Source organism: Cucumis melo, chromosome 4, assembly GCF_025177605.1.
Source record: "Cucumis melo cultivar AY chromosome 4, USDA_Cmelo_AY_1.0, whole genome shotgun sequence".
NCBI classification, from domain to species: Eukaryota; Viridiplantae; Streptophyta; class Magnoliopsida; order Cucurbitales; family Cucurbitaceae; genus Cucumis; species Cucumis melo.
In genome coordinates this window covers 3377659-3403134 of record NC_066860.1, presented here as the reverse complement: position 1 = coordinate 3403134, position 25476 = coordinate 3377659, and the positions used below count along the sequence as shown (strand labels likewise).

At 32.0% G+C, this 25476-nt stretch overlaps 1 protein-coding gene across 1 annotated transcript; it reads left to right on the top strand.

Moving 5' to 3' along the window:
- Positions 1-248: 248 nt before the first annotated feature.
- LOC103503828 (G-type lectin S-receptor-like serine/threonine-protein kinase SD2-5) lies at positions 249-3574 on the top strand. The gene has a single exon (XM_008468191.3). The coding sequence runs from the start codon at positions 949-951 to the stop codon at positions 3415-3417; it is 2469 nt and encodes an 822-aa protein (XP_008466413.2). The 5' UTR covers positions 249-948; the 3' UTR covers positions 3418-3574.
- The last annotated feature ends 21902 nt before the right edge of the window (positions 3575-25476 follow it).

The window sequence follows — 25476 nt, the reverse complement described above, 5'->3', positions numbered from 1 at the left end:
TATCTAATAAAGAACCAAACTAATGTATTGGTTTTGATTGTTTTCTTGCAATATTTCATATTGGAGAGAGTAAAAGTTTATTAGATTGTGATTAAAATTAATTACTCTTTTTTTTAGGAAAAAAAATTGAAACTTGATATAGCATGAATCAATAAAGTGGGTTGTGTCACTTTGGATTGTACCTAAGAAAAAACAAAAAATTCATCATATTTATGATCCCAACACTAAATTTTACTATAAAATATTAGATATTCGAATCATCATCTTATGGGATCTCTCAAGAGATGAAGAGAAGGAAGAGGAAGAAGAGGAAGAAGAAAGAAAAATATTGGACGAAACCGAAGCAAAAAAATCATTAAATATTTATCACTGACGAACGCCATATGAACGCTTTCCTCATCTTTTTCTTTGGTGGGTAAAAAGAAAAATGGCGGTATCTCTAACAACATAGAGACAGAGACAAACAATTCCTACCCAACAATCCGTTTTTTTTTTCTGCTCTTTTTCATACCAACATTGAAGAACAATCAGCGACAAGACAACCCCTTTTTTCCTCGTACAATCTTGAGCTTTGGTTCTTTTTCCACCATTTTCAGAGGTAAATTTCATTATTGCCTCTGTTTTCTTCTTCCCCAAGCTTTGATTTGACCACACGGCAGACGCCATTGAAGTTCAGTGTTCTCCTATTCTTCTTCTTCTTCTTCTTCTTCTTCTTCTTCTTCCATGGATTTCAATCTTCAGGTCCATTGGGAATTTGGGTTGGATTTACTTTATGCTATAACTTCTTTTCTTTAACTCTATGGATATGTGAAGTAAATTGATGTTGGGGTTTTTTTGCTGCTGTTGTAATATGATATTTTCCATTGAGTGGTCTTGTTTTTGTGCTGTGTTCTTCTTGTTTGATTGATTTCCTCAACTGGGTTGGTGTTTGATTCTGGAAATCTTGTGATGGGCGCTTCAAATTTTGGCGGTTTTATCTGTTTATTGGCTTGGTTGTTGTTTCTATTCTTTTTGATTCAATGTGAAGTATGCTTTGCAAGTATTCGGAGTTTTGGGGAAATCTCTCCAGGCTTTCAAGGCTCTCAAATGAACTGGATTGATAACAATGGGTTGTTTCTTATGTCAAATAATTCTAAATTTGGATTTGGGTTTGTGACTACTCAAGACGTTACAATGTTTTTATTGGCTGTCATCCACACAAGCAGCTTAAGAGTAGTTTGGTCTGCAAATAGAGCATTTCCTGTTGCTAATTCTGATATGTTTACATTTGATGAGAAGGGAAATGCAATGTTGAAGAAAGGTTCTGTTGTGGTTTGGTCTACAAATTCTAGTGATAAAGGGGTTTCCTCCTTGGAGTTGCAAAACTCGGGAAATTTGGTTTTACGAGCGAACAATAGCGACAATGAAATAGTTTGGGAGAGTTTTAGCCATCCAACTGATACTCTTTTATCAGGGCAGGATTTTGTTGAAGGAATGAGACTTGTGAGTGATCTTAGCAATAATAATATGAGTTATTTCCTTGAAATGAAGTCTGGTGATATGACTCTCTCAGCAGGTTTCCAATCACCACAGACTTACTGGTCTATGGCTAAGGAGAATCGTAAAACCGTTAATAAAAATGGCAGGGCAGTCTACTCGGCGACTCTTGATACGAACTCTTGGAAGTTCTATGATCGGAGCAAAGTCCTGCTCTGGCAATTCATCTTCTCGAATGTAGCCAGTGAAAATGCTACTTGGACAGCAGTTTTAGGAGATGATGGTTTTGTGTCTTTTTATAATCTTCAAGATTCTGGTGCGGCTTCAACTACTAGGATACCTGAAGACTCTTGTAGCACACCGGAGCCGTGTGGTTCGTATTTTATATGTTATAGTGGGAACAAATGCCAGTGCCCTTCAGTTCTTAGCACAAATCCGAGTTGCCAACCTGGGATTGTCTCTCCTTGTGATCAATCGAATGGAAGTATAAAGCTTGCATATGCAGGGACTGGGGTCAAATATTTTGCACTCGAATTCCTACCATCCACTTCAACGACCGATTTAAATGGTTGCAAAAACTCTTGCATGAGTAACTGTTCTTGCCGTGCATTGTTCTTTGAAAGTGGAACAGGGAACTGTTTCTTGTTGGACGACGTAGGTAGCTTTCAAAACTCCAATGAGGAGTCTGACTTTGTCTCGTACATCAAGGTCTTGAACGACGGAGGTATTGGTGACAACAACGGTGGGAGTAGAAATGTTGGGATGAACTCTCATATTGTTGCGGTCATCATTGTTTGCACCGTGTTCATTATTTTTGGGCTAGTTTATTTGGCGTTTTGTTATTACAGGAGAAAGAAAAAACTGCCAGGAACTCCTCACGAGACTTCCGAGGATGATAACTTCTTGGATGGTTTAACGGGAGCACCCATTCGTTATAGCTACGACGATCTTCAAACTGCAACCAATAATTTCTCTATGAAACTTGGTCAAGGAGGATTTGGCTCAGTATATCAAGGACTTCTACCTGATGGAACTCGGGTTGCCGTGAAGAAATTGGAAGCAGTCGGTCAGGGAAAGAAGGAGTTTCGAGCTGAAGTGAGCATAATTGGTAGTATCCATCATGTTCACTTGGTCAGGCTCAAGGGCTATTGTGCTGAAGGATCACACAAGCTTCTTGCTTATGAATACATGGGAAATGGGTCTTTAGACAAATGGATATTTAGGAAGAATAAAGAAGATTTTTTGTTAGATTGGAATACAAGATTCAATATTGCATTAGGAACAGCTAAAGGACTAGCTTATCTCCATGAAGATTGTGATGTAAAGATAATTCATTGTGACATCAAACCTGAAAATGTGCTTCTTGACGACAAATTTCTTGCAAAAGTTTCAGATTTTGGCCTTGCAAAGCTAATGACACGTGAGCAGAGTCATGTTTTTACGACACTAAGAGGAACTCGAGGGTATCTTGCTCCAGAGTGGATCACAAACTACGCCATTTCAGAGAAGAGTGATGTGTATAGCTACGGTATGGTGTTGCTCGAGATAATTGGTGGAAGAAAAAACTTCGACTCAACAGAAACTTCAGAAAAATGCCACTTCCCATCTTATGCTTTTAAAATGATGGAAGAAGGAAAACTTGAAAACATCCTTGACTCAAATCTGGTCATAAAAAATGGTGATGAGAGAGTTTTTACAGCCATTAAAGTTGCACTGTGGTGCATACAAGAAGATATGCACCTCAGGCCACCAATGACTAGAGTAGTCCAAATGCTTGAAGGCCTTTGTGACGTTCCTCCGCCTCCAACTTCCTCCCCACTCGGTTCTCGCCTATTTTCTAGTTTCTTCAAATCAATCAGTGAGGGAGGAACCTCTTCAGGGCCATCGGACTGCAACAGTGATGCATATCTTTCGGCCATGAAGCTCTCCGGGCCAAGATGATAGTTAATGTCTCTCGAAAAGATTTTGGCATATGATTCCATTCCATTCCACAGATGAGTTCTCATATACTTCTACTTAGCATCGTATTCTTGTACATTAGTTTGTCCTCGAACACTTTTGAAAACATTAGAAAATAGAATACTTTTGTTCGTTGTTATGTATAGTTAGGTCCCATATAGTAACCATTTTGTTTTTGTTTCCCATCGTTTAAAAAACAATGTTGAAAACTAAAAAGTAACTTTTAAAAACTTGTTTTTATTTTTGAATTTTGGTAAAGAATTCAACCATTGTACTTAAAAGAATTACACAAATCATAATATGAAATGAAATGAAAGAAACTAGGCTTACTTTTTAAAAATCAAATGGTTACCAAACACGACCTTATATTGTTTCTTTCTTATCTTAATAAAAAACAACGATGAAACGTAAATTTCTTCAAAACTACAAGACTCTAAGAGTAACTGCATCTTTGTGATCTTCCTTTATCATTCGTATTGTCGATGTCTTTGTCGTCATCGTCTTTCACATCATGGATGAAATTTGGGTAGAAAATGAAGGGATAGATTGATTGAAACATGAATGTGTGGAGTGAAAAATGCAAAAATATAGAGAAAGAAGGCATTTGGAATAAAGGGTTTTGAACAATGATGTGTGTCCAAAAATGTAAGCTTCATGGGTCAGTCAGTCCTTGAAATCCCCACCTTTTTTTTTTTTTTTTTTTTTTTTTAATCTTTTGATATTTCTTTTTCCTTTTATATCCTCTTTCCTATGTCCTTTTTATCCATTGTAATTCCAATTATCTTATCTCCCACTCCCATTTTTCATTCACAAAAAACATGAAGATTTGTACTATAATATTTCCTTTTTCCTTTTTACTGTTGATTCTTTCCAATCACAATAGTATTTTAACCTGGATTTTTGTTCGCATTGTTTTAGTCGATTTTGATTATTCAAAAATGGGAATAAACAATGATAGACTGAAAATCAAAATCGACCAAATCGAAGGTTCAGAGATAAGGACAAGTTTGACAACGTTTTAAAAAAAATTCAGGTCAATCGATCAACAGCCGGTTTGTATTTCTTCATGATCGAGGTCAATTTCAACGCTACTAAACCAATTGTAACCGGTGTGGTAGTCGTTTTGATGATTCATAAATTTTCGTCTAATTTTGAGTTTTTTTTTAATATTCTATATATATATATATATAGTTAATTATCACTATTGATACCAATTTAGTCTTTGAATTTTAGTTGGTAACACTTTTGTTCTTATACTCTCAAATTTGTAACGGCTTAGTTTAGTCCTAAACTTTAACCGATGATTAGTAATGATTCAAGTTGTACTTTATGCAAATTGGTAACCATTTAGTTTTTATTACAAAAAATTATTATTAAAATTAAATTAAAAAAAAATACCGTTATAGTCCTTGTTAATGCTACAATCTTTGATATCTATTTCCTCGATTTTAACTTGGCCAACCATAATTTCAATACATCATCCACATTAGGATGATAATTAATTAGTAAAACAACACATACTCGACAGTACACTACTCATGAGTTTTTCGAGTTTCCGAGTTTCTAAGCACTTGAACTAAAACGTCGTTTTTAAATAGATAGAGACGATTAAAGATGGGACGAAGACATAAGAAGTGGTAGGGGTCCAACGTGGCAAATAGTTGGACGTGGAAGAAAATGATTGGGCGTAGGGGGATGGGATCAAAAGAAGAAGAAGAAGAAATGGAAAATTGGTTGGAATGTCTTTGAGAGATAGAAGAGTAGAGTGTAAGAAGAGGAAGAGAGAACATGCAATGGTCGGAAATACACGTGCCAGTGGCGCGTGCTGCCACCTAGTACCTAAGGGTTAAGAGCTAAGAGCTAAGACCCCCTCACGTGTTTCTTTCCTCCTCGTCACGTGCCTTGCCGGGTATTATTTGGACATGGAGTTATACTACCCTTATCCTTTTTCTGGATAGGTATAACATTCTCCCGTTTCCCAAACATCATATTCCCCATTTCGGTTCCCTTCCCCCAATATATCAAAATCCTCACTCTTCTTTTAAATTAATTATAGTAATAATAATAACAAATCACTTTTTTAAATCCCTAATTGGAAGACTTCGAGGATTTATTTTATTAAGCTCATGATTTTTTATAAATAATATACTTGAGTTTTTTTTTTAATTATTATTTTTATCTTTCTAGAGTGTTTTTAAAATATATTTTTAAGTGTTTAATTAAAAAAAGTCATCTTGAAAGAATTTGGAGTGTTTAAAAAAAAAACCCAAATTTTTAACATCTTTACTTTTATTTATTTTTAAATTAGTTTATTTGATTTTTTTTTTCTAAAAAGTACATGTGAGTATTATTAAAAGGATACTATTGTACATCAATAAAATAATGAGAATTATAGACATTGATAGACGTTTATGAATATCTGTGATATTAATAGAATCTGAAATTTTGTTATATTTTATAAATATTTTGATTTATTTATTTGTATTTAAAAATGTTCTTTATTAAAATGTGAAATTGTATTTCTACACTGTTTTTTATATGAATATTTTATTTATTATTTAAATGAATTTTGAAAGGTTAAATCTATTGAAATTTATTAAAAATATAAGGATTAAATTTAGTCGATTGAAAATTTAAAAAGTGAATGGAATGAAACTTAAAATACATGAAGAAAAATAATGTTTGATAATTGTTTTGTTTTTTAATTTCTACTTTTTGTAAATTAATTAGGATTTTTTCCTCACAATTTCCATAAAGTTTTCGCATTTCTTAAAACTAGGTTTGAATTCCAATTAAATGAAAATTTAGAAAATAAAAATTATAATTTTCCAATGTTAAAATTTGACTTGTTTTTTTACATTTCTTTGAAGTTGGTGATTGGTCGTAGTTGTCAAAGGGTCTGCAAACTAATCGAGAGGTTTTAGAATTTGTTGTTAGGGATTCAATTCAAAGAGATGGATAGGGTTTGGATATATTATCTTTTGATCGAAGACGAGAGGAGAGAATAAACATTCTCCTTCAATCAAAGTATGAACACTCCACATACAAGTTGATCGATCTTATCTAAATGTTCAAGCATACGATCATAAATCAAGAATTTGTTTAGATGATGATGGTGAATCTTTGTTATCAACACAGGTAAATAATGACATTCTCAATATTCAAAATTTAAAACTATTTTAATACAACTTAATGGTCAGGCTTTAAATAGTCTCCCAATTAAAACCTAATCACATCATTAATTACATCGAAAGGACAAAAATATTCCTATAATATGTCATAGAAATATTAAAATTGAAAAAGTATTAGAATTACATCACATATATTAAATAAAATATAAATAATAATTTGATGTCTTGGGCGGTTCATATCAAGAGGTAGCCATCAATGATGAATATAAAAAATATCCCATTGGTGGTCGTAGTGGCTAGAGTTGGCCACGGTGGTAGTCTTTGTGGTTGATTGTTGATATAGAGGTCATTTGAGACGATTGCCAAAAGTTTTATCGATATAGGTTGTCGAGGACAGTCACCAAAAGTGGTTGCTTGAGGGTGTTGATAGTTACAAAAGCACGGTGAAAGTGAGGTAGATGACTATTGACAACATTTTGGTAATCTTTATAAGATTATACAAATTAAGGAGAGTTTAACTATCAAACACTCAAAAAATCATTTTTATAAAACTTGATTTAAAGTGTTCCTTCTCAACCATCTTATTTCACAAACTCATTTTTTTCGAAAATCGTTTTGAGTGGTTGTCAAATACTCCACTTTTTTTTGTCCGTAGAAAAGAACGATTCTTTTTTTCAAAATCCAACACTTTAAAATGTTATTTAAATTATAACACTTGAAAGGTCGAACCAAACTACAATTTTTAGACTATTCCAATAGAATCATACATTCCTTACTCATTATTGCGGGAAAACTCACATAGTTTATGAGTAAGTTTGCAGATTCTCTTAAACGTTATTAAATGTTTTCGTATGGGAAGATGGTTCCCTTTTAAAATTTTGTAACTTTATCATATTATAACATAACATAAGTCATCCCAATGTCTACCAGTTGGTCAGTCAAAATCGTCTTAGAAGTCAAAATTGTTGTCGATTGACTTAAATCACGTTCTTGTTTCTTGGGATGGACATAACCCCAAATGAAGGTAGAATATAATTTTATTGAAGTCATCAAGTTCTTGAATCGTTGAGATTTTAGACTTTACATTTTTCTCCTTTTGTAAAAATTTATCGCTTTTGTAAAATTATTAGAGATGAGATTGAAGTTACCTATAATCTAGTAGCTTGACTTTTTCACTTGGAATTTCATCATGTTAGGTTGTTTTCTGGTTTCTTTATTAATATCAACGTCAAATTAAAAAAGAAAAATGATATATTATAATTTACATATATTGGTGTTTTACTAAGTTTAGAAGCTTTTAAATTACACGTTATTGTTTTTGTTATTTGATTAAAACCTACAAAATAACAAAACATTTATGTTATCGATAAAGAGTTAGAAAAGCTCGATCCACCAAATAGGTTAAGAGTTTATTTGTACTCCAAACATGAATAATAAATAATAAGTATTTTAATTGATAACACATTTGTTTTAACTAGTTGAGTTACGTAGTTTTTTTTTTTTTTTTTTTTGCCTTTTAATATCTAACTTAATTAAATTAATTGGGTTTCTCAAAAAACGAGAGATTATCGTAAACGATCGTAAAATATTTAAAAATGTTTACAAAATATAGCAAAATTTTAGATTTTATTACTAATAAATACTGATAGACTTTCTATCAATATCTATCTATCACTTATAGACACAAACAGACTTCTATCAATGCACCGATAGAAACCGACATAAGTGTCTATTAGTGTTATCATTTGATAGAATATATAATTTTGATATATTTTTATAAATATTTTGATTAATTAGGATATATTTAAAATTAACCTTAAAAAAAATTAGATCATAAGGGCAAAATTAGAATGGAAGAAAATATAAAAGGTGTTGGAATAAAATTAGAAAAAGTTACATAAGCATTAGGAAGATAAGTTGGCTTAAAAGCATTGAGGAGTTTCTTTCAAAGTAGGTAATTAGTCTTTAATTACATTCTAATCCAATTAATTTAGTCTATTTTAATCATCCTTTATTTCCACTACAACTCCACACAAATTACTTGCAAAAATAAATTAAATCAGAATCGATCGTTTTCGTAATAATTAACTACTTCGCTTTCATATTCTAAAACGAAAAATAATTTAGTCTCTGTGTGAAAAATCTTTTCCTGTTTAACTTTTATAGTTTATAAAAATAATTATGTAAAAATAAAAAATTATTTTTGAATTTATGGAACTACATGTGTATTAAAATTTTAGAATATAGTTTTAAGGACCAAGTTGTTAAATATGGTATAGATTAAATCATTATCAACAAAAAGTATTGTACTATAAACTCTTTCGAATAAAGTTTAAACAATGTAAACTTCTTGGTCAAAAGCATATATATTTTAACGAGTCTGTTGAGCTATCTTTAAAGGTGGCCGAGATCGAGGTGAATTAATTTTGTTTTTAGTATAAAAACATTAAAAAATTTAGTTTTAGAAACTAAAATAAATTTTAAATTAAAAACAATTAGACCTCCTATATGTGTGTTTTTTTTTTTTTTAAATAAGTTTATAGATACAATATTTTATGTTTTCACTATCCTCTTTTTTTATTAATCTTAAAATCAATTCAATAAAAACAAAAACTAAAACAACCATTTAAAAAAAATAAAAAATAGCAAAATTTCAAATTCCACCGGATTAATGGTAGTTTTGGCATTTTCAATAATTTCTCTAAAATTTTGCTATGTTTTTGTAAATATTATAACCTTAAATTTTCTCATTCACAACAATTTCTTTAGAATTTAACGATAGTTGTAAATATAACAATTAAATTTAAAGTATTAGCTCGTATAATAAAATCCGTCAAAGTTTATTAATAATATAAGCTTAATATATTTTTTTTATATTTTCAATTTTTTAAAAAAATTATTATATACTTAATTATTATTCCAAAAATTACTACATAGTATAATTTTCGAGTATTTTTTAAGAAAATTATATAAAAAATAAAATGCTACTAAACACCACCACGAAATTATACGTACTTAGATAAAAATAAAAAATTAAAAAAGAGAGAGAAAAAACAATGGAGGTTTAGGTTTATATTAATTTGATTTTGAATCATTAATATTAATATATTTTGTCTTATATCATAATAATAATAATTAAAGTGTCTTACATCTCTGCTTTGGAAATACTTAGTCCATTAAAATTGAATTTGCATTGACCAATGATTCTGGTGGAATAAAATAATAAGATTTAGAACATAGAACAAAATTATTGAATTAAGAAATAGAAATTAAGGAAATTCAAATTCAAATTCAAAACGGAAAAAAAAATAATAATAATACAAAAATCCAAATTTCCACCGCTCCCTAAACTCCGTAGCTTTTATTTATTATTTATTGTGGAGGTGAACCAAAGTTTTTTTTACCAAATTGACCTCGGTTTACGACCATTGCGGTGGGGGTATTTACGGAAAACATCAAAATGGAGCGTTTTTTTTTTAGTGTTAGCGTTAGTGTTACCGTCACCGTCACCGTCAGGTGCTGCTCCCAATAAATACCGCCCTTCTCTTATTTCCTTATTTTTTATTTTTACATAATTACTTTAAATCATAAAACTATTTTTTTTAAAAGAAAAAATTTTTCATTTTAGTTTCCAGATTTTTGTTATGTAGTTTTCGTAAATTTTGGTATTTTTTTCTTATAACTTTTTAAAGTTAATTATAGGGGTGGAAATTGATTATTTAGTGAAAAAAATATAAATTTGAAACAAAACTCTTTTTTCTGTTTTTTCAATTTCAATAGTTGACTTTCTTCTTTATTTTTTTTTTAGGTTCAAGGGTAATAAAAAGAACCAAATGTGTAATTTAAATTTTATTTCTTTTAATAATTATACAAAAATAATTCTATCTATTATTAATCTATATTATTCAAATGTTTAGTGAACATAGTTTTGCTAGTGAAATTTTTTATTAAATTTCTTTGTCCTAAGAAAAGAAATTCATGTAATTGTTTATACTTTGGGAGTGATAATGTGGGAATGGCATTTTTTATTTTTCATATTTATATGAAAAATAATCTATTTTTCTATTATGTTAAAGAAAAAAGTATGAGATTAATTTGTTATACGGCTTGTCCTCGTCAAATTATTTTTAAGAGTAAGTGTGATTGAATTGATTATACAATTTAATATCGTTATATCACGTTGAAAAAGCGAGGAAATACATGCAATTACGACAAAAACAAAGCTCGCTATGACTTGTCATCTTCAAATTACTTTCGAAAGTTGGTGAACGTACCGATTATACAAATTAAATATAGTTACATCAAAATATCTAAACTGGTTTTTATGGTGTTTTTTTTTTTATTTTGTATTTTCTACAAATTTAAGAAATATATAGTTTTCAAAGAATAGTAGGTTCTTCTTCTCATGGTTTTTCAAGTGGTTTGAAATGAATGGAAAATCAATTTGTCATTAAATGGTTTTGGATGGATATGCACTATAATTTACCACACATAATTAATGTTGTCTTTTTTTTTTTCTTCTTCCTTTTCATTTTGTGATAAATCAAGGGAAAAATTATTTGCTTTTTTAGGGTAAAATAATATTTTGATTATTTAATTTTGTTTTTTTTTTTTAACTTTTAGTTATATAATTTTGTTTTCCTGCCCTACGATATAATAGGTGAACAATGTTTTTAAACATGAAACATTTTAAGGTATAATAAAGTAAATTAAAATGTTTACAAAATATAGTAATATTTCAGATTTTATCAATGATCGATACAATATATATTGATGGATTTCTATCAGTTGTTATCAATGTTACGATAGACATCGACAGAAATCTATCACTATCTATTATATTGATAGAATATGAAATTTTTTCTATATTTTGTAAATATTTTTAATAGTTTTGTCATTTATAATAATTTTTCTTTTGAATATTAGAATCAAAATGCTAATAAATAATTTAAAAAATCAACAATGAATAAATTAATATTGACAAAATTTAATGTTTCTTAAACGTTTTAAAATTGGAAGTTCATACATTTAACTAAAATAGAACATATTTCAAATAATGTAAAATTCTACTTAGCTTATAATTTATTTATTTATTATTAACAAACTACTGAAATATTTATGGCTCAAGTAACGAAACTCATGTTAGTCATTTTATAAATATTTCAGGTTTGTCATTCTATCTTTCTTTCCCTTCTCGCTCCTATTTCTTTCTATGTATTTCTTCTTTTCTTATTATTTTTCCACTAAATATATTACGCTTGTTGTTGACAGCGTGGTTGATGAGACATTTTTTGAATTTCTTATTGTGGGCCTGTAGAATTTTTCCGTTTTCAGAATTGTTGTATACAACGTAAATATTTTGTCGTTATATTTTTGAAAAAAAATCCTTATTATTCTTCTTATTATTATTTAGGGATAATTACTCTTATTCTTTTAAAAAATACCTAAAATACATTTTTAAAAATAACAAAATATTAAAACTATTTACAAAATAGAGTAAAATTCTTCCAATTCTGTATAATTATTTTGTAAATAATTTTGTTTATTTATTTATTTATGTTGCCATTTCATAACGATTTGGGAATTTGTTAAAAACCTATTTGCCTACTAAACTTTATCTTGAAATGTAGCCAATAATTTGTGAACTTTCACTTAATAATTATTTGTTGTTGACTTTACATTTATCATATTAATACTTTTCAAAACCATTCTCAATAAATTGGCTTTAAATTATTATAAATATATAGAAGATTCAAACTTACGACAAAAAAATCATTACACATAATTCAAAAAAAAAAAGAAGAAGAAGAAGAAGAAGAAGAAATCATTTTAATATATTTACATATCATTCCCATAATTTGCACAAATTTAAGAATAAATTGCTAAATTAATATGTTTTAAAAATTGGTCAACTTATTATTATTTTTTATTTATTTTTGGAAAAATATTTTACTCCATGAAAAATTCAAATTCAAATGATGATGTGATATAAATAGGGATTCAAAGAACATTATTGTATTAGATCAATCATTGTTTTGCAGTTGGAAAATTATTGTGTAAACAACCAACAAACAGGAAAGATAAAAGTCTTAGACAATAACATAATTAATTAGTTGTTGTTCACTTTTTTTCTTTTCTTTAAGTGGTTTTTTTGGTATCAAACATTTCTTCTTTGGAATATGTCTATTTCTAATTAATTGCAATAAATTTCAATAATGCGTTTTCTCCCAACGGGTCGGGTGGGTGGAGGGATTCAAACCATAAATTTTCTAGTAATAACGTTCTTGTATATCATTTGAGTTATGCTCGTTTTAGTATTTAAAATTTTTGCATCTAAAACTTGTGTTTGTGTTTAATATCGATCATTAACCTTTAAAATGTAACAATAAGCTAAGTTTGATCGCACCTTTTGATTACGTGGCTAATTTAATAATATTTTCATTGAAATTGAATTTTGTGTGTAATATGTTTATAAATTTTTTATTTGTGTCGAATTAGCGTATGAATAATTATATGGAAAATGCCGTCTATGTTAATGACATATTAGACACAAAAATAAAAATAAATCAAATGGTTTATTAGAAATAAAATGTAACGTCTAAGGAATTATTAGAAGTTCATTGACGTATTTGGTACTTTATAAAGTTTAAAGACCTAATAAGCACAAAATTAAAGTTTATTCAACGTTCTATAAGTCTTTTTATAACAAAGGTATAGGAGAATCGAACTAGCCCTTTTGATCATTGACACATTTATGTCAGGTGAGTTATATTCGTTTTTATACTATTAGGTATAAGCAAAAGAAGATAACGATGACTTTGAATGTCCGACTGATAAAAATTTCATTTACCTTCACCTATAAATTTTATTTTTTGTTAGCTTAATAGTAACTAACGTGCTTTACGTTGAAATCAATTCAAAATTGTGTTTTATATTTTTATATTTTTTAAAAACTAACCAATGACATATAAAAAAATATAATTTTTTTTTATATTTTTTCTTTTGTTATTTATACTTTAAATTATATTTTGTTGGAGATCATCAAACACGTGGTCATATTTTTGTAAAACTACTTTATATATATATATATATATATATATATATATATAATAACAACAATAATAAATAATTGTGTTTTTAACTTTTAAGATTTCAAATATAATTATAATATTCATGCAATGTCTACTTCTCATTTATGTATTCGTACTCTAAAGAATATTCTATTTTCGTCCTACACTTTTAAATTGTTTGTTTTAATACATCATTTTTAACTTCATTTCCTTTTTAGTTAACAAATTTCTATATGACCATTTTAGTCTATACATTTTACCATGAGTTTGATTTATGTACGATAAGTCTTACTTATACATGTAAAAATTATTGAATGTCTACAAGAAATTGGAGCTATCCTGACGTACCAAAACACATTGGAAAAGATTGAAGTTGGGAAACAATACTTATTCCAACATTGTGAAGCATGTGTCGAGATTGGTCCTCTATCTCGACGTGTTTTTGAAGATGTCGACACAATTTAAGGCTTCCCCGATGCCATGCACGTGAACGTCGATGTAACCTTTAATTAAAATAATAATTTTAATTTACTCCAATGATGTGAAACACGTCGACAATTTTTGGGACATCCTCGATGTTACTTTCATGGCGTCGGGAACAATTGAAATTATTACTTTAATTAAAGGTTTCCTCGATGTTACTTTTGTGGCGTCAGGGAAAATTAAAATTATTATTTTAATTAAAGGTTTCCTTGACGTCTACTTGCATGGTGTCGGGATAGTGTCGGCCTATATTGACGTCGGAGTTGACCGCGTTGAAAAAGACTGAAATTTTAAATAATTATTTCAACTTTTTCGCAACGTTGTCAGGGAGACGTCGAGATTGGTTTGTCTTTGACCGACATAAAGTTGACCACGTCGAGAGAACCGTAATGTTTTACTTTTTTTTTTTGAAATTTTTCCCAACACCATAAGGGAAACGTCAGGATTGATCCTAGAAAATCTCGCGTCTTCACTTACGACGTCGAGATTAGAGGGTTCTCGCGACGTTTTCGGGCTGCGTCACAAGATTCACTCTTAATAAGTTCTATGTTCACACACATAAAACAGAACACACAAAGAGAAAAAGAAAAGAGAGAGAGAGAGAGAGAGAGAAGGAGAGAGACGTTGTTGTCGTGATGTCTGCCACTTCCTTGCCCGCCACCGTCGTCATTTGCTGCCCACTGTCCTCCTTTCGTCGTTGTCCTACGCCACCGTCTCTACATTTCGGTAAGCATACATTTTTGTTTTTATTTTTATTTTCTAAATAAATGTATGATCTATATTTAATTTGTTGCATAAATAGAATGCATATTGTTATTGATTATTGTATGTATAGATTGATATTGAATTTGTATAGATTGATATTGAACTTGGTTGGGGCCAAAGTCCCAAAAGATTGTTGTCAATTCTTCATCTTCATCATAAGCAAGAGATGCACGTCAGGGAGGTTACCAAGCTAAAAGCTCGCATTGACAAAGGGACGGAGTTGCATGAGCAAGCAACAATTGAAGAAAGTAAACCGAAAACACGAAGAAAGTGTCCGATATATGGAAGAAATGAGGAAGATGATTGAAGAACTGACTCAGGTACAGAGAGGACGTTGATTCCATTACGATGCGTTTTTTTTTTTTTACTTTTTAAGCTCTTTAATTTTTTGTCGCTGATATATATCTAAATTTAATTTCTTGTCATTGTAGGTTAGGAGACATGGGAAAACTTGCTTTCGCGGCCGTTAGTAGATTTAGTTTTTAGTTTTTAGTTATTCTATAACTCTTGAACCTACTGTACCTTTTAACATTTGAATTAATTTTAATATAAATTCGATTTGACATTTTAATTATTTTTTAATAATTGTACGTTAATCGTTTTCAGAATTTGATCGTATTTAAAATAAATCAGAATCCAATAGAAAAATATTAAATAATAATAAATAAAAATATTTTAAAAAGGTTTTTCCGACGCACAAATGACATCGGTTTTGGACGCCTCTACCGACACGATGTCGGTCCAAGTTCCTTCGACATTGCAGCGGGTTTAATGTTTTTCCCAATGTGTCATGCCAGTCGACGAAGACGGCATCAATTTTTTATTTAAAGACGTGATACGTTGAATCCACCATTTTTTATTTTATATTGTTGTGCAATCTAATAAAAATTGGTAAGTTACACTATCCTACAAGGTTAACCTAACAAATTTATGTTGTTTCGCAATCTCATAAAAAAAAAAGTATACTATATTTTTATTTTGACTTCAAAATTGGATAACCAACGCGACAATTCAATCTATATATTAAACATTTAGCCAATAAAAGCTTGGCTCAACCATCCGAATGTACTAAAAATTACGAGGTTTGTGGTTTGGATTTTTCTATCGTCAATATTGTACTAAAAAAACCTATTAAAACATTATCTACAAAGTTTACAAATCATATTAAAGATCTTAAACCTTATTATTTATTAAGGTTAAACTAAAACACCAAATTTTAAACTTAAAATGTTGTTTATTGGGAAAGTCGAAAGAAGATTAAACTTTCTCAATTTTATTTCTAATAGAAAAATGTATTACACAGATCAACTAAAGTTTTTATTGACTTATCAACCTTTTAAGATTATTGTTAGTAATTTTTTTGACATAGAACAAATTTACGAAGATAATTGTTGTCGTCTTATCCATTAGCCATGTTCAATTTTCTTTTTAAAAGTTAAAAAACTACTATTGTCTCTACTTTCTCGATTCTTCGTGTATTTTCTTGTTATTATGCTTTTAAAATGTTCATTAATTCGGTCTCTCAACTTTAAACTTCCGTTATCAACTATCGAAATTTAGTTTAATGTTTTGCTTTCAACTTTTAAAAAGAAAAGTCCTAAAATTATAAGTTTCTAAAAAGAACGTTTTAAAAACAAACCAAAAATACTACATAAAGCTTTTAAATTAAAAATATTATGTAAAATATATGATATAATATACTATATTCATCTATTACAAATGAATTTTGATATTTTGCTATAACTTGTAAATATTTTAATTACCATTGTTGAACAGGAAATTTTGACCAATTAAATCACGCCACATCATCACAGCAAAATTGAGATAATTATAATTTGATTGGATTTAGGTAGTCAAGTTTTCTCATACCCAACCTAGTTCAAGGTCCTAAAAAAAATTGGGCCAAAGAAATAATGGACCCGAGCTTGCGCAAATAAGTGGGTCGAGTTCGAGCCCACCAAGCAAATGGATCCAAGCCCAAACCGATCGAGCAAATTGGTCCGAGCCTAAGCCTGTCAAGAAAACAGGTCCAAGTTCAAGCCCAACAAGCAGATGGGTCCAAGCCCAAACCCAACAAGCAGATGGGCCCAGGCTTAAGCCCGCCCAACAAGCAAATGGGCCCAGGCCTAAGCCCGCCCAACAAGCAAATGGGCCCAAGCCCACCTAAAGCCCATCGAGATTCTCTATAAATAGAGACCTTCTCATTCATCTTGAGGGGACCTTGGATGGAAGAGAAGAATCGAAGCTCTGAAGAATTGAAGACAAAAACTTCTGAAGACTCTCAAGACGTGCAAGTTATCATCAACCTCAAAATCAACCTTCTGAAAGATCGAAGACTTGGAAGATCAAACTTTCCTTGAATTCCAGAAGATTGAAGCTTGAATTGACTTGTAGTTACAACTTCTTGAAGATTGAAGATCACGAAGTTTTAAATTTTACTTTTTGTATCCGAGAGAAAGAATCAAAGGAGTAAATATTAGAGATTGTATCCGCAATACATAAATCAATACAAAGTTCGATTCCACGAATTAAATTTCTCCTGAAATCTCGTGTGAACAATTTGGCACGCCCGGTGGGACCATCTCTACCTTTCATCTCTTTCTCTTTTTGAAGAACATCCAAAGAAAATCATGACATCTGAAGGCGACACTTCCAAAGCTCCCAGTGACATCGGCAAACGGCCAAACACCCGTAGCCGCTCAAGGGAGATTCAGTCATCTGAAGATATGCCTCCTTTTGAAGTTGCAAAGAATATTTGGGAGCAAATCTCTAAGCCACCAAAAGGTGGAATTGTAATCAAAGAGAATCCTGCGGTTGATGAACACAACTCGTTGTCTGAGTGCTCAAACGAGGAGGTTCCACAGCCAAATATAATGTCAGTTATGGTAACTAACGTGGATACAAGTGAAAATAGAATGGCAGAGCTTGAAAAGAAGGTGAACATGCTCATGAAGGTGGTGGAAGAAAGGGATTATGAGATTGCATTTCTAAAGAATCACATTGAAAGTTGTGATGCTGCTGAATCAAGTCATAAACATACTGTCAAGAATACTGACAAAGGGAAGGCAGTTATGCAAGAAAGTCAACCACAAAATTCGACCTCAATCGCATCGTTGTCTGTCCAACAGCTGCAAGAGATGATTGCAAGCTCCATCAAAACGCAATATGGTGGACCTGCTCAAACTTTCTCCTTGTACTCCAAACCATATACGAAGAGGATCGACAATCTCAGAATGCCGAATGGATACCAACCTCCCAAGTTCCAACAGTTTGATGGAAAAGGCAACCCAAAACAACATGTTGCTCACTTCATCGAAACATGTGAAACTGCTGGTACGCGAGGAGATTTATTGGTCAAACAGTTCGCTCGAACTCTCAAAGGAAATGCCTTCGACTGGTACATCGATCTGGAGCCCGAATCCATCGATAATTGGGAGCAACTTGAGAGGGACTTTCTCAATCGTTTATATAGCACCCGACGTATCGTCAGCATGATGGAGTTGACAAACACAAGACAACAAAAGGGAGAACTAGTCATCGACTACATCAACCGATGGAGAGCTCTGAGTCTTGACTGTAAGGATCGACTCACCGAACTGTCTGCAGTGGAGATGTGCACCCAAGGCATGCATTGGGGACTTCTTTATATTTTACAGGGAATAAAACCTCGCACGTTCGAAGAGTTGGCGACTCGTGCCCATGATATGGAATTGAGTATCGCCAATAGAGGAGCAAAAGATTTCTTGATTCCAAAATCGAGGAGTGACAAGAATGAACTTGATGACACTAAAAAGATTGCAAATAGTGTCATAAAAGAGTCAATGGTTGTTCATGCAACTCCTTTGAAATCTTTCTCTAAAAGAAAAGAAACAAAAATTGAAAGAAAGCATGATGGCGATGAAAAGCGACAGTCAACTCTTAAAGAAAGACAGGAAAAAGTTTATCCATTTCCTGACTCTGATGTTGCAGACATGTTAGAGCAGTTGCTAGAGAACCAACTTATTCAACTGCCAGAATGCAAACGACCAGAACAAGCAGGAAAAGTAGATGATCCTAACTACTGCAAGTATCATCGGGTCATTAGTCACCCTGTTGAAAAGTGTTTCGTGTTGAAAGAGCTAATTCTAAAGTTGGCTCGTGAAAAGAAGATCGAGCTAGATATTGATGAAGTAGCTCAGACGAATCATGTTGCGATCGAGATGACTTCAAATGTTCCGCCATTAACACAACTTGATGATCAAAGAAAAAGCTTGATTTAATTTGGGACTTCTGCACCTATACTTGTTCTATTCCAACAAAGGATCGTGGCGATAAACTCCCAAAATAAAGAAGCGCATGGTAAAGATGATGGCGAAGGATGGATAACAGTCATTCGTCAAAAAAGGAGACAACCAAATTCCATTCAAAAGGAGTCGCGATTCCATCAAAAGTATGCAAAAGGAAGCATCTCCTATAAAAAGAAAGGAAGAAGGAACAAGAAGATGTGGAATCCTAAGCCCATAAAAGGAAAAGATGAGGACTTCCTCCAACTTCGACGATCGATAACTTTGGCAGAATTCCTCCCAAGAAGTTTCCTTGAGGATCATCCAGAAGAAATACTTGAAGTCACTGCATGTCATGCTGCCAGCATAGTAGAAGTCGACAACAATTATGGATCTTCTAAAGAAGTCAACAATTCAAATGAAATTAATCAAAGGACCTCTGTCTTTGATCGTATCAAGCCTTCAACTACTCGATCTTCAGTCTTTCAAAGATTAAGTATGGCCACGAAAGAAGAGGAAAACCAATGTCCAACATTTATTTACACTCGAACTTCAACTTTCAAAAGGCTGAGTATCTCCACATCGAAGAAAGATCGACCTTCAACATCTGCTTTTGATCGTCTAAAGATGACAAATGATCAACAACAAAGAGAGATGAAATCTTCGAAGGCAAAACCATTTCGTAAAGAAAATGATGACGATAAGATTCACAGTTGTGTCCCGTCACGCATGAAGAGGAAGTTGTCTGTTGACATAAATACAGAAGGTTCCTTGACTGTGAAACCAAGATTTATTATCTTCACCAATCCTACAAACGAAGGAGATGAACAAATTCTTGTTGAAAATAAAAGTTGTTAAATATGCACAGCTCCTTATCGCAAGAGCTTAAACTGCATGGTGCTTCTAGCCCACAAGAGCTTAAAAGGTGAATGGCGGAGAAAAAAAAATTGAACTACGTTATGACTTGATCTCTATGTTATAAAAAGGGTACGTAGGCAGCTTAAAATTCACTTTAAGTTCAGTCGCACGTAAAAAAAAAATATTATTCTTCATTGTGATGATGTAAGCGCATAGTAAATGATGCGTAAACAGTATAAAATGAAATTTAGGAGCAGTCACACCAGAATAAGAACATTCTCATCACCATTCAACAAATTCTTGTATTTACAAGAATACAACTAAAGAAAAAAAAAAGAATGGGGGCAAAGGGGGCAAAGTTAAAGCCTCCACTTGAAGTTCTTAAATTCTTCGCGTGTAGCGTTCAGGCTCTTTTGAACCGTAGCTAGCGCCTCTGTGGCCTCTTTTGTGACAACAGAGATATTTAATTGTTTACCTTCGTAAGGTGCGGTTTCGCCTCTTCTCCAAAATGTTGACCAGCGAACTCTACTCCTCTTTGATATGTTGCAAACAAGGATCTTTCCATGTGTTGTGCCCAAGAGGATCTTCATCTTCATCTTCTCCCATGTGTTGCAGCCGAGAGGATCTTCATCTTCATCATCTCAAATATGTTGCAGCCAAAAAGATTTTTGTCTCAAGTATATTGTAGCCGAGAAAGTAGTCATCTCAAATATGTTGCCGTCGAGGAGGTCGTCCCCTCAAATATGTTGCAGCTGAGAAGATTGTCGCTCTTAAATATGTTGCAGCTGAGAAGATCGTCGTCTCAAATATGTTGCAGTCAAAAAGATTTTTGTCTCAAGTATATTGTAGCCGAGAAAGTCGTCGTCTCATATATATTGCAGCCGAGGAGGTCGTCCCCTCAAATATGATGCAGCTGAGAAGATTGTCGTTCTTAAATATGTTGCAGCTGAGAAGATCGTCATCTCAAATATGTTACAATCGAGAAGATCGTCGTCTCAAATATGTTGCAGCCAAAAAGATTTTTGTCTCAAGTATATTGTAGCCGAGAAAGTCGTCGTCTTATATATATTGTAGCCGAGGATGTCGTCGTCTCAAATATGTTGCCGTCGAGAAGGTCGTCCCCTCAAATATGTTGCAGCTGAGAAGATTGTTGTTCTTAAATATGTTGCAGCAGAGAAGATCATCGTCTCAAATATGTTACAACCGAGAAGATCGTCGTCTCAAATATGTTGCAGCCAAAAAGATTTTTATCTCAAGTATATTGTAGCTGAGAATGTCGTTGTCTCGTGTAACCCAGAAAGTCCTCGTCTCATATATATTGCAGCCGAGGATGTCGTTGTCTCAAATATGTTGTCGCCGAGGAGGTTGTCCCCTCAAATATGTTGCAGCTGAGAAGATTGTCGTTCTTAAATATGTTGCAGCTGAGAAGATCGTCGTCTCAAATATGTTACAACCAAGAAGATCATCGTCTCAAATATGTTGCAGCTGAGAAGATTATCGTTCTTAAATATGTTGTAGCAGAGAAGATCATCGTCTCAAATATATTACAACCGAGAAGATCGTCGTCTCAAATACGTTGCAGCCAAAAAGGTCGTCGTCTCATATATGTTGCAGCCGAGGATGTCGTCGTCTCAAATATATTATCGTCGAGAAGGTCGTCCCCTAAAATATGTTGCAGCTCAGAAGATTGCCGTTCTTAAATATGTTGAAGCAGAGAAGATCATCGTCTCAAATATGTTACAACCGAGAAGATCGTCGTCTCAAATATGTTGCAGCCAAAAAGATTTTTGTCTCAAGTATATTGTAGCCGAGAAAGTCGTCGTCTCATATATATTGCAGCCGAGGATGTCGTCGTCTCAAATATGTTGCTGTCGAGAAGGTCGTCCCTTCAAATATGTTGCAGCTGGGAGGATCTTCACCATCATCATCATCTTCAATGTGTTGCAACAGAGAGGATCATCATCTTCATCTTCAATGTGTTGTAGCGGAGGAAATCATCAACTTCATCTTCTCACAAATGTTGCAGCCGAGAAAATCATCATCTTCATCTTCTCACATATGTTGCAGCCGAGAGGATCATCATCTTCATCTTCTCATATATGTTGCAGCCGAGAGGATCATCATCATCATTTTCATCTTCTCACATATGTTGCAGTCGAGAGGATCATTATCTCATTTTCATCTTCTCACATATGTTGTAGCCGAGAGGATCTTCACCATCATTTTCATCTTCTCACATATGTTGCAACTGAGAGGATCTTCATCAGCATGTTCATCTTCTCACATATGTTGCAGCTGAGAGGATCTTCATCATCATCTTCATCTCACATATATTGCAGTCGAGAGGATCTTCATCATCATCTTCATCTCACATATGTTGCAGCCGAGAGGATCTTCATCATCATCTTCATCTCACATATGTTGCAGCCGAGAGGATCTTCATCATCATCTTCATCTCACATATGTTGCAGCCGAGAGGATCTTCATCATCATCTTCATCTCACATATGTTGCAGCCGAGAGGATTTTCATCATCATCTTCATCTCACATATGTTGCAGCCGAGAGGATCTTCATCATCATCTTCATCTCACATATGTTGCAGTCGAGAGAATCTTCATCATCATCTTCATCTCACAAATGTTGCAGTCGAGAGGATCTTCATCATCATCTTCATCTCACAAATGTTGCAGCCGAGAGGATCTTCATCATCATCTTCATCTCACAAATGTTGCAGCCGAGAGGATCTTCATCATCATCTTCATCTCACAAATGTTGCAGCCGAGAGGATCTTCATCATCATCTTCATATCACAAATGTTGCAGCCGAGAGGATCTTCATCATCATCTTCATCTCACATATGTTGCAGCCGAGAGGATCTTCATCATCATCTTCATCTCACATATGTTGCCGAGAGGATCTTCATCATCATCTTCATCTTCAAAGCAGTGCAGCGAAACCATCATCATCTTCATCTTCAAGGCAGCGCAGCGAAATCATCATCAACTCCATCTTCAATGCGGCACACTCGATAAATCATCATCGTCTATAGAACAATCATCGTCGTCTCCATGCGGTGTAGTCGATAGAACAATCGTCGTCGTCTCCATGCGGTGTAGTCGATAGAACAATCGTCGTCGTCTCCATGCGGTGTAGTCGATAGAACAATCGTCGTCGTCTCCATGCGGTGTAGTCGATAGAACAATCGTCGTCGTCTCCATGCGGTGTAGTCGATAGAACAATCGTCGTCGTCTCCATGCGGTGTAGTCGATAGAACAATCGTCGTCGTCTCCATGCGGTGTAGTCGATAGAACAATCGTCGTCGTCTCCATGCGGTGTAGTCGATAGAACAATCGTCGTCGTCTCCATGCGGTGTAGTCGATAGAACAATCCTCGTCGTCTCCATGCGGTGTAGTCGATAGAACAATCATCGTCGTCTCCATGCGGTGTAGTCGATAGAAAAATCATCGTCGTCTCCATGCAGTGTAGTCGATAGAAAAATCATCGTCGTCTCCATGCAGTGTAGTCGATAGAACAATCATCATCGTCTCCATGCGGTGTAGTCGATAGAACAATCATCCTCAAATTTGTTCAAGCGGCAATCCATCCTCAAATTTGTTCAAGCGGCATCTCGATCCTCAAATTTGTTCAAGCACATCATCTACACACTTCACTCGTATGAAAAAAGAATTTGTGGAAAAAAAAAGGTTTAGCTTCACTCCTATGAAAAAGAAGGGTAAGTAAGTAAAAAAAAAAATTGTTAAAAAACATTGGGGTAAAAAAAAAATTGCAAAAGAAAAAGTTTGGAAAAATGGGGACAAAATGGTTGACTTTTCTTTTTAACAAAATTGTAGAAAAAAAAAAAGAAAGAAAGAAAAAGATAATAAAAAAAAATTGAAAAAATTGAAAAAAAAATGAAAAAAAAAGAACAAGAAAAAGATAATAAAAAAAAAAGGGAAAGAAAAATGGAAAAAGATAAACGGTAATAAAAGAAAAGGAAAACGATAAAAAAAGAAAAAAAAAAAAAAGAACTACATCTGCCGCATAAAAAAAAAAAGAGAGAGAAAAAAAAAAACAAGAAAAGAAAAAAAAAGTTTTAAAAAGAAAGTAACTAAAAAAAACTTGAAAAAAAAATGTTAGAACAAAACGATTTAAAAAAAAAGAGAAAAGAAAACTTTTTCTAAAAAAAAACAAAAACAAAAAAAAAACAAAAAAAAGTTAAAAAAAAAAAGGACAGGAAGAAAAAAAAATGAATATGAAATAAAAGTAAACAAAGAAAAACAAAACTAAACTAAAAGGAGTAAAAATGTAAAAAAAAAAAAAAACATATATGTATATTGAAAAAAAAAAAAAGATGAAAACGTGAAAAAAAAAAAGGGGAAAAAGTAATTGAAAAAAAAAAGAAGTAAGAAAAAAAAAACAAAAAATGAAAAAGAAAAAAAAATATATATATATATATAGAAAAGGAAAGAAAAGAAATAGAAGGAAAAAAAAAGAAATAAGAAAAGAAAAAAAAAAGAAAAGGAAAAGAAAAGAAATCTCTCCAAAATTAAAAAAAAAAAGGGTGTTTTTTCTCTCTTCTCTGTCTCCTTTTTCTTCTTCATCTGTGCTCTTTCTTACCAATTGAATGAAAAAAAAAATCTGTTTTTTTTTTCATCTATCACCTCTTCTTCCAAATCATGAAAAAAAAAAAAAGAAGCACATCGGATTTTTTTTTCTCTCCCAAATAAAGAAAAAGAATTGGAGGATCAAACACATATGCGATGAAAAAAGTTAGAGAAGATGAATTGGTGTGAATTTTGTTTGCAAGCTTCTTCCCTATTTATAAAGGATGGAAGGTAGCAAATCAAATCTTTTCTCAGCAAACTAAATAAAAATCTTCTTAACAAATAGTTAGATTAGGTGAGATTATAGGAGAGAATTCCTAACCTCCTCTATTCTTTTCCTTTATTAAATAAAAAAAAAAAAAAAAACTCCTCTATTGTTTTTTTTAAAGATTAATTAAGAAAAAAAAATGACATTATGTTTTTTTTAAAAGCGTTAAAAAAATTAAAAAAATTTCAAGTCTTATCCCTCCCATATCCTCTTCATAATTAAACCTTAAAAAAAAAAAAAAAAAAAAAACCTCAAATCTTGGAAAAAAAAAATCCCCCGATTTTCTTTTCTCATCTATTAAAAAAAAATGTTTAAATTTTATCCCAAATCATAAATGGATTTGAAATGAAGTAAAAAAAAATGGCAAACTTTTCAAATTTTATCCCAATTCGCTAAAAATTCAAATTAAGAGAATATGCAAAAAAAAAAAAAAAAAAAAAAAAAACTTTGACTTAAATTCATATTTTGATGAATTGGCAATATTCCAATTTTATAAATGTTAAGTCTCAATTCTTCCATTAAATTCATTGGTAAAAAAGAAAAAGTTCAATTTCATTCAAGTTTTGGCTATATTCCAAAATAAATAAATAAATTGTGAA

What these genes read in the sequence shown, in the direction of transcription:
- LOC103503828 (XM_008468191.3), top strand. Translation starts at nt 949, where the DNA reads ATGGGCGCTTCAAATTTTGGCGGTTTTATCTGTTTATTGGCTTGGTTG.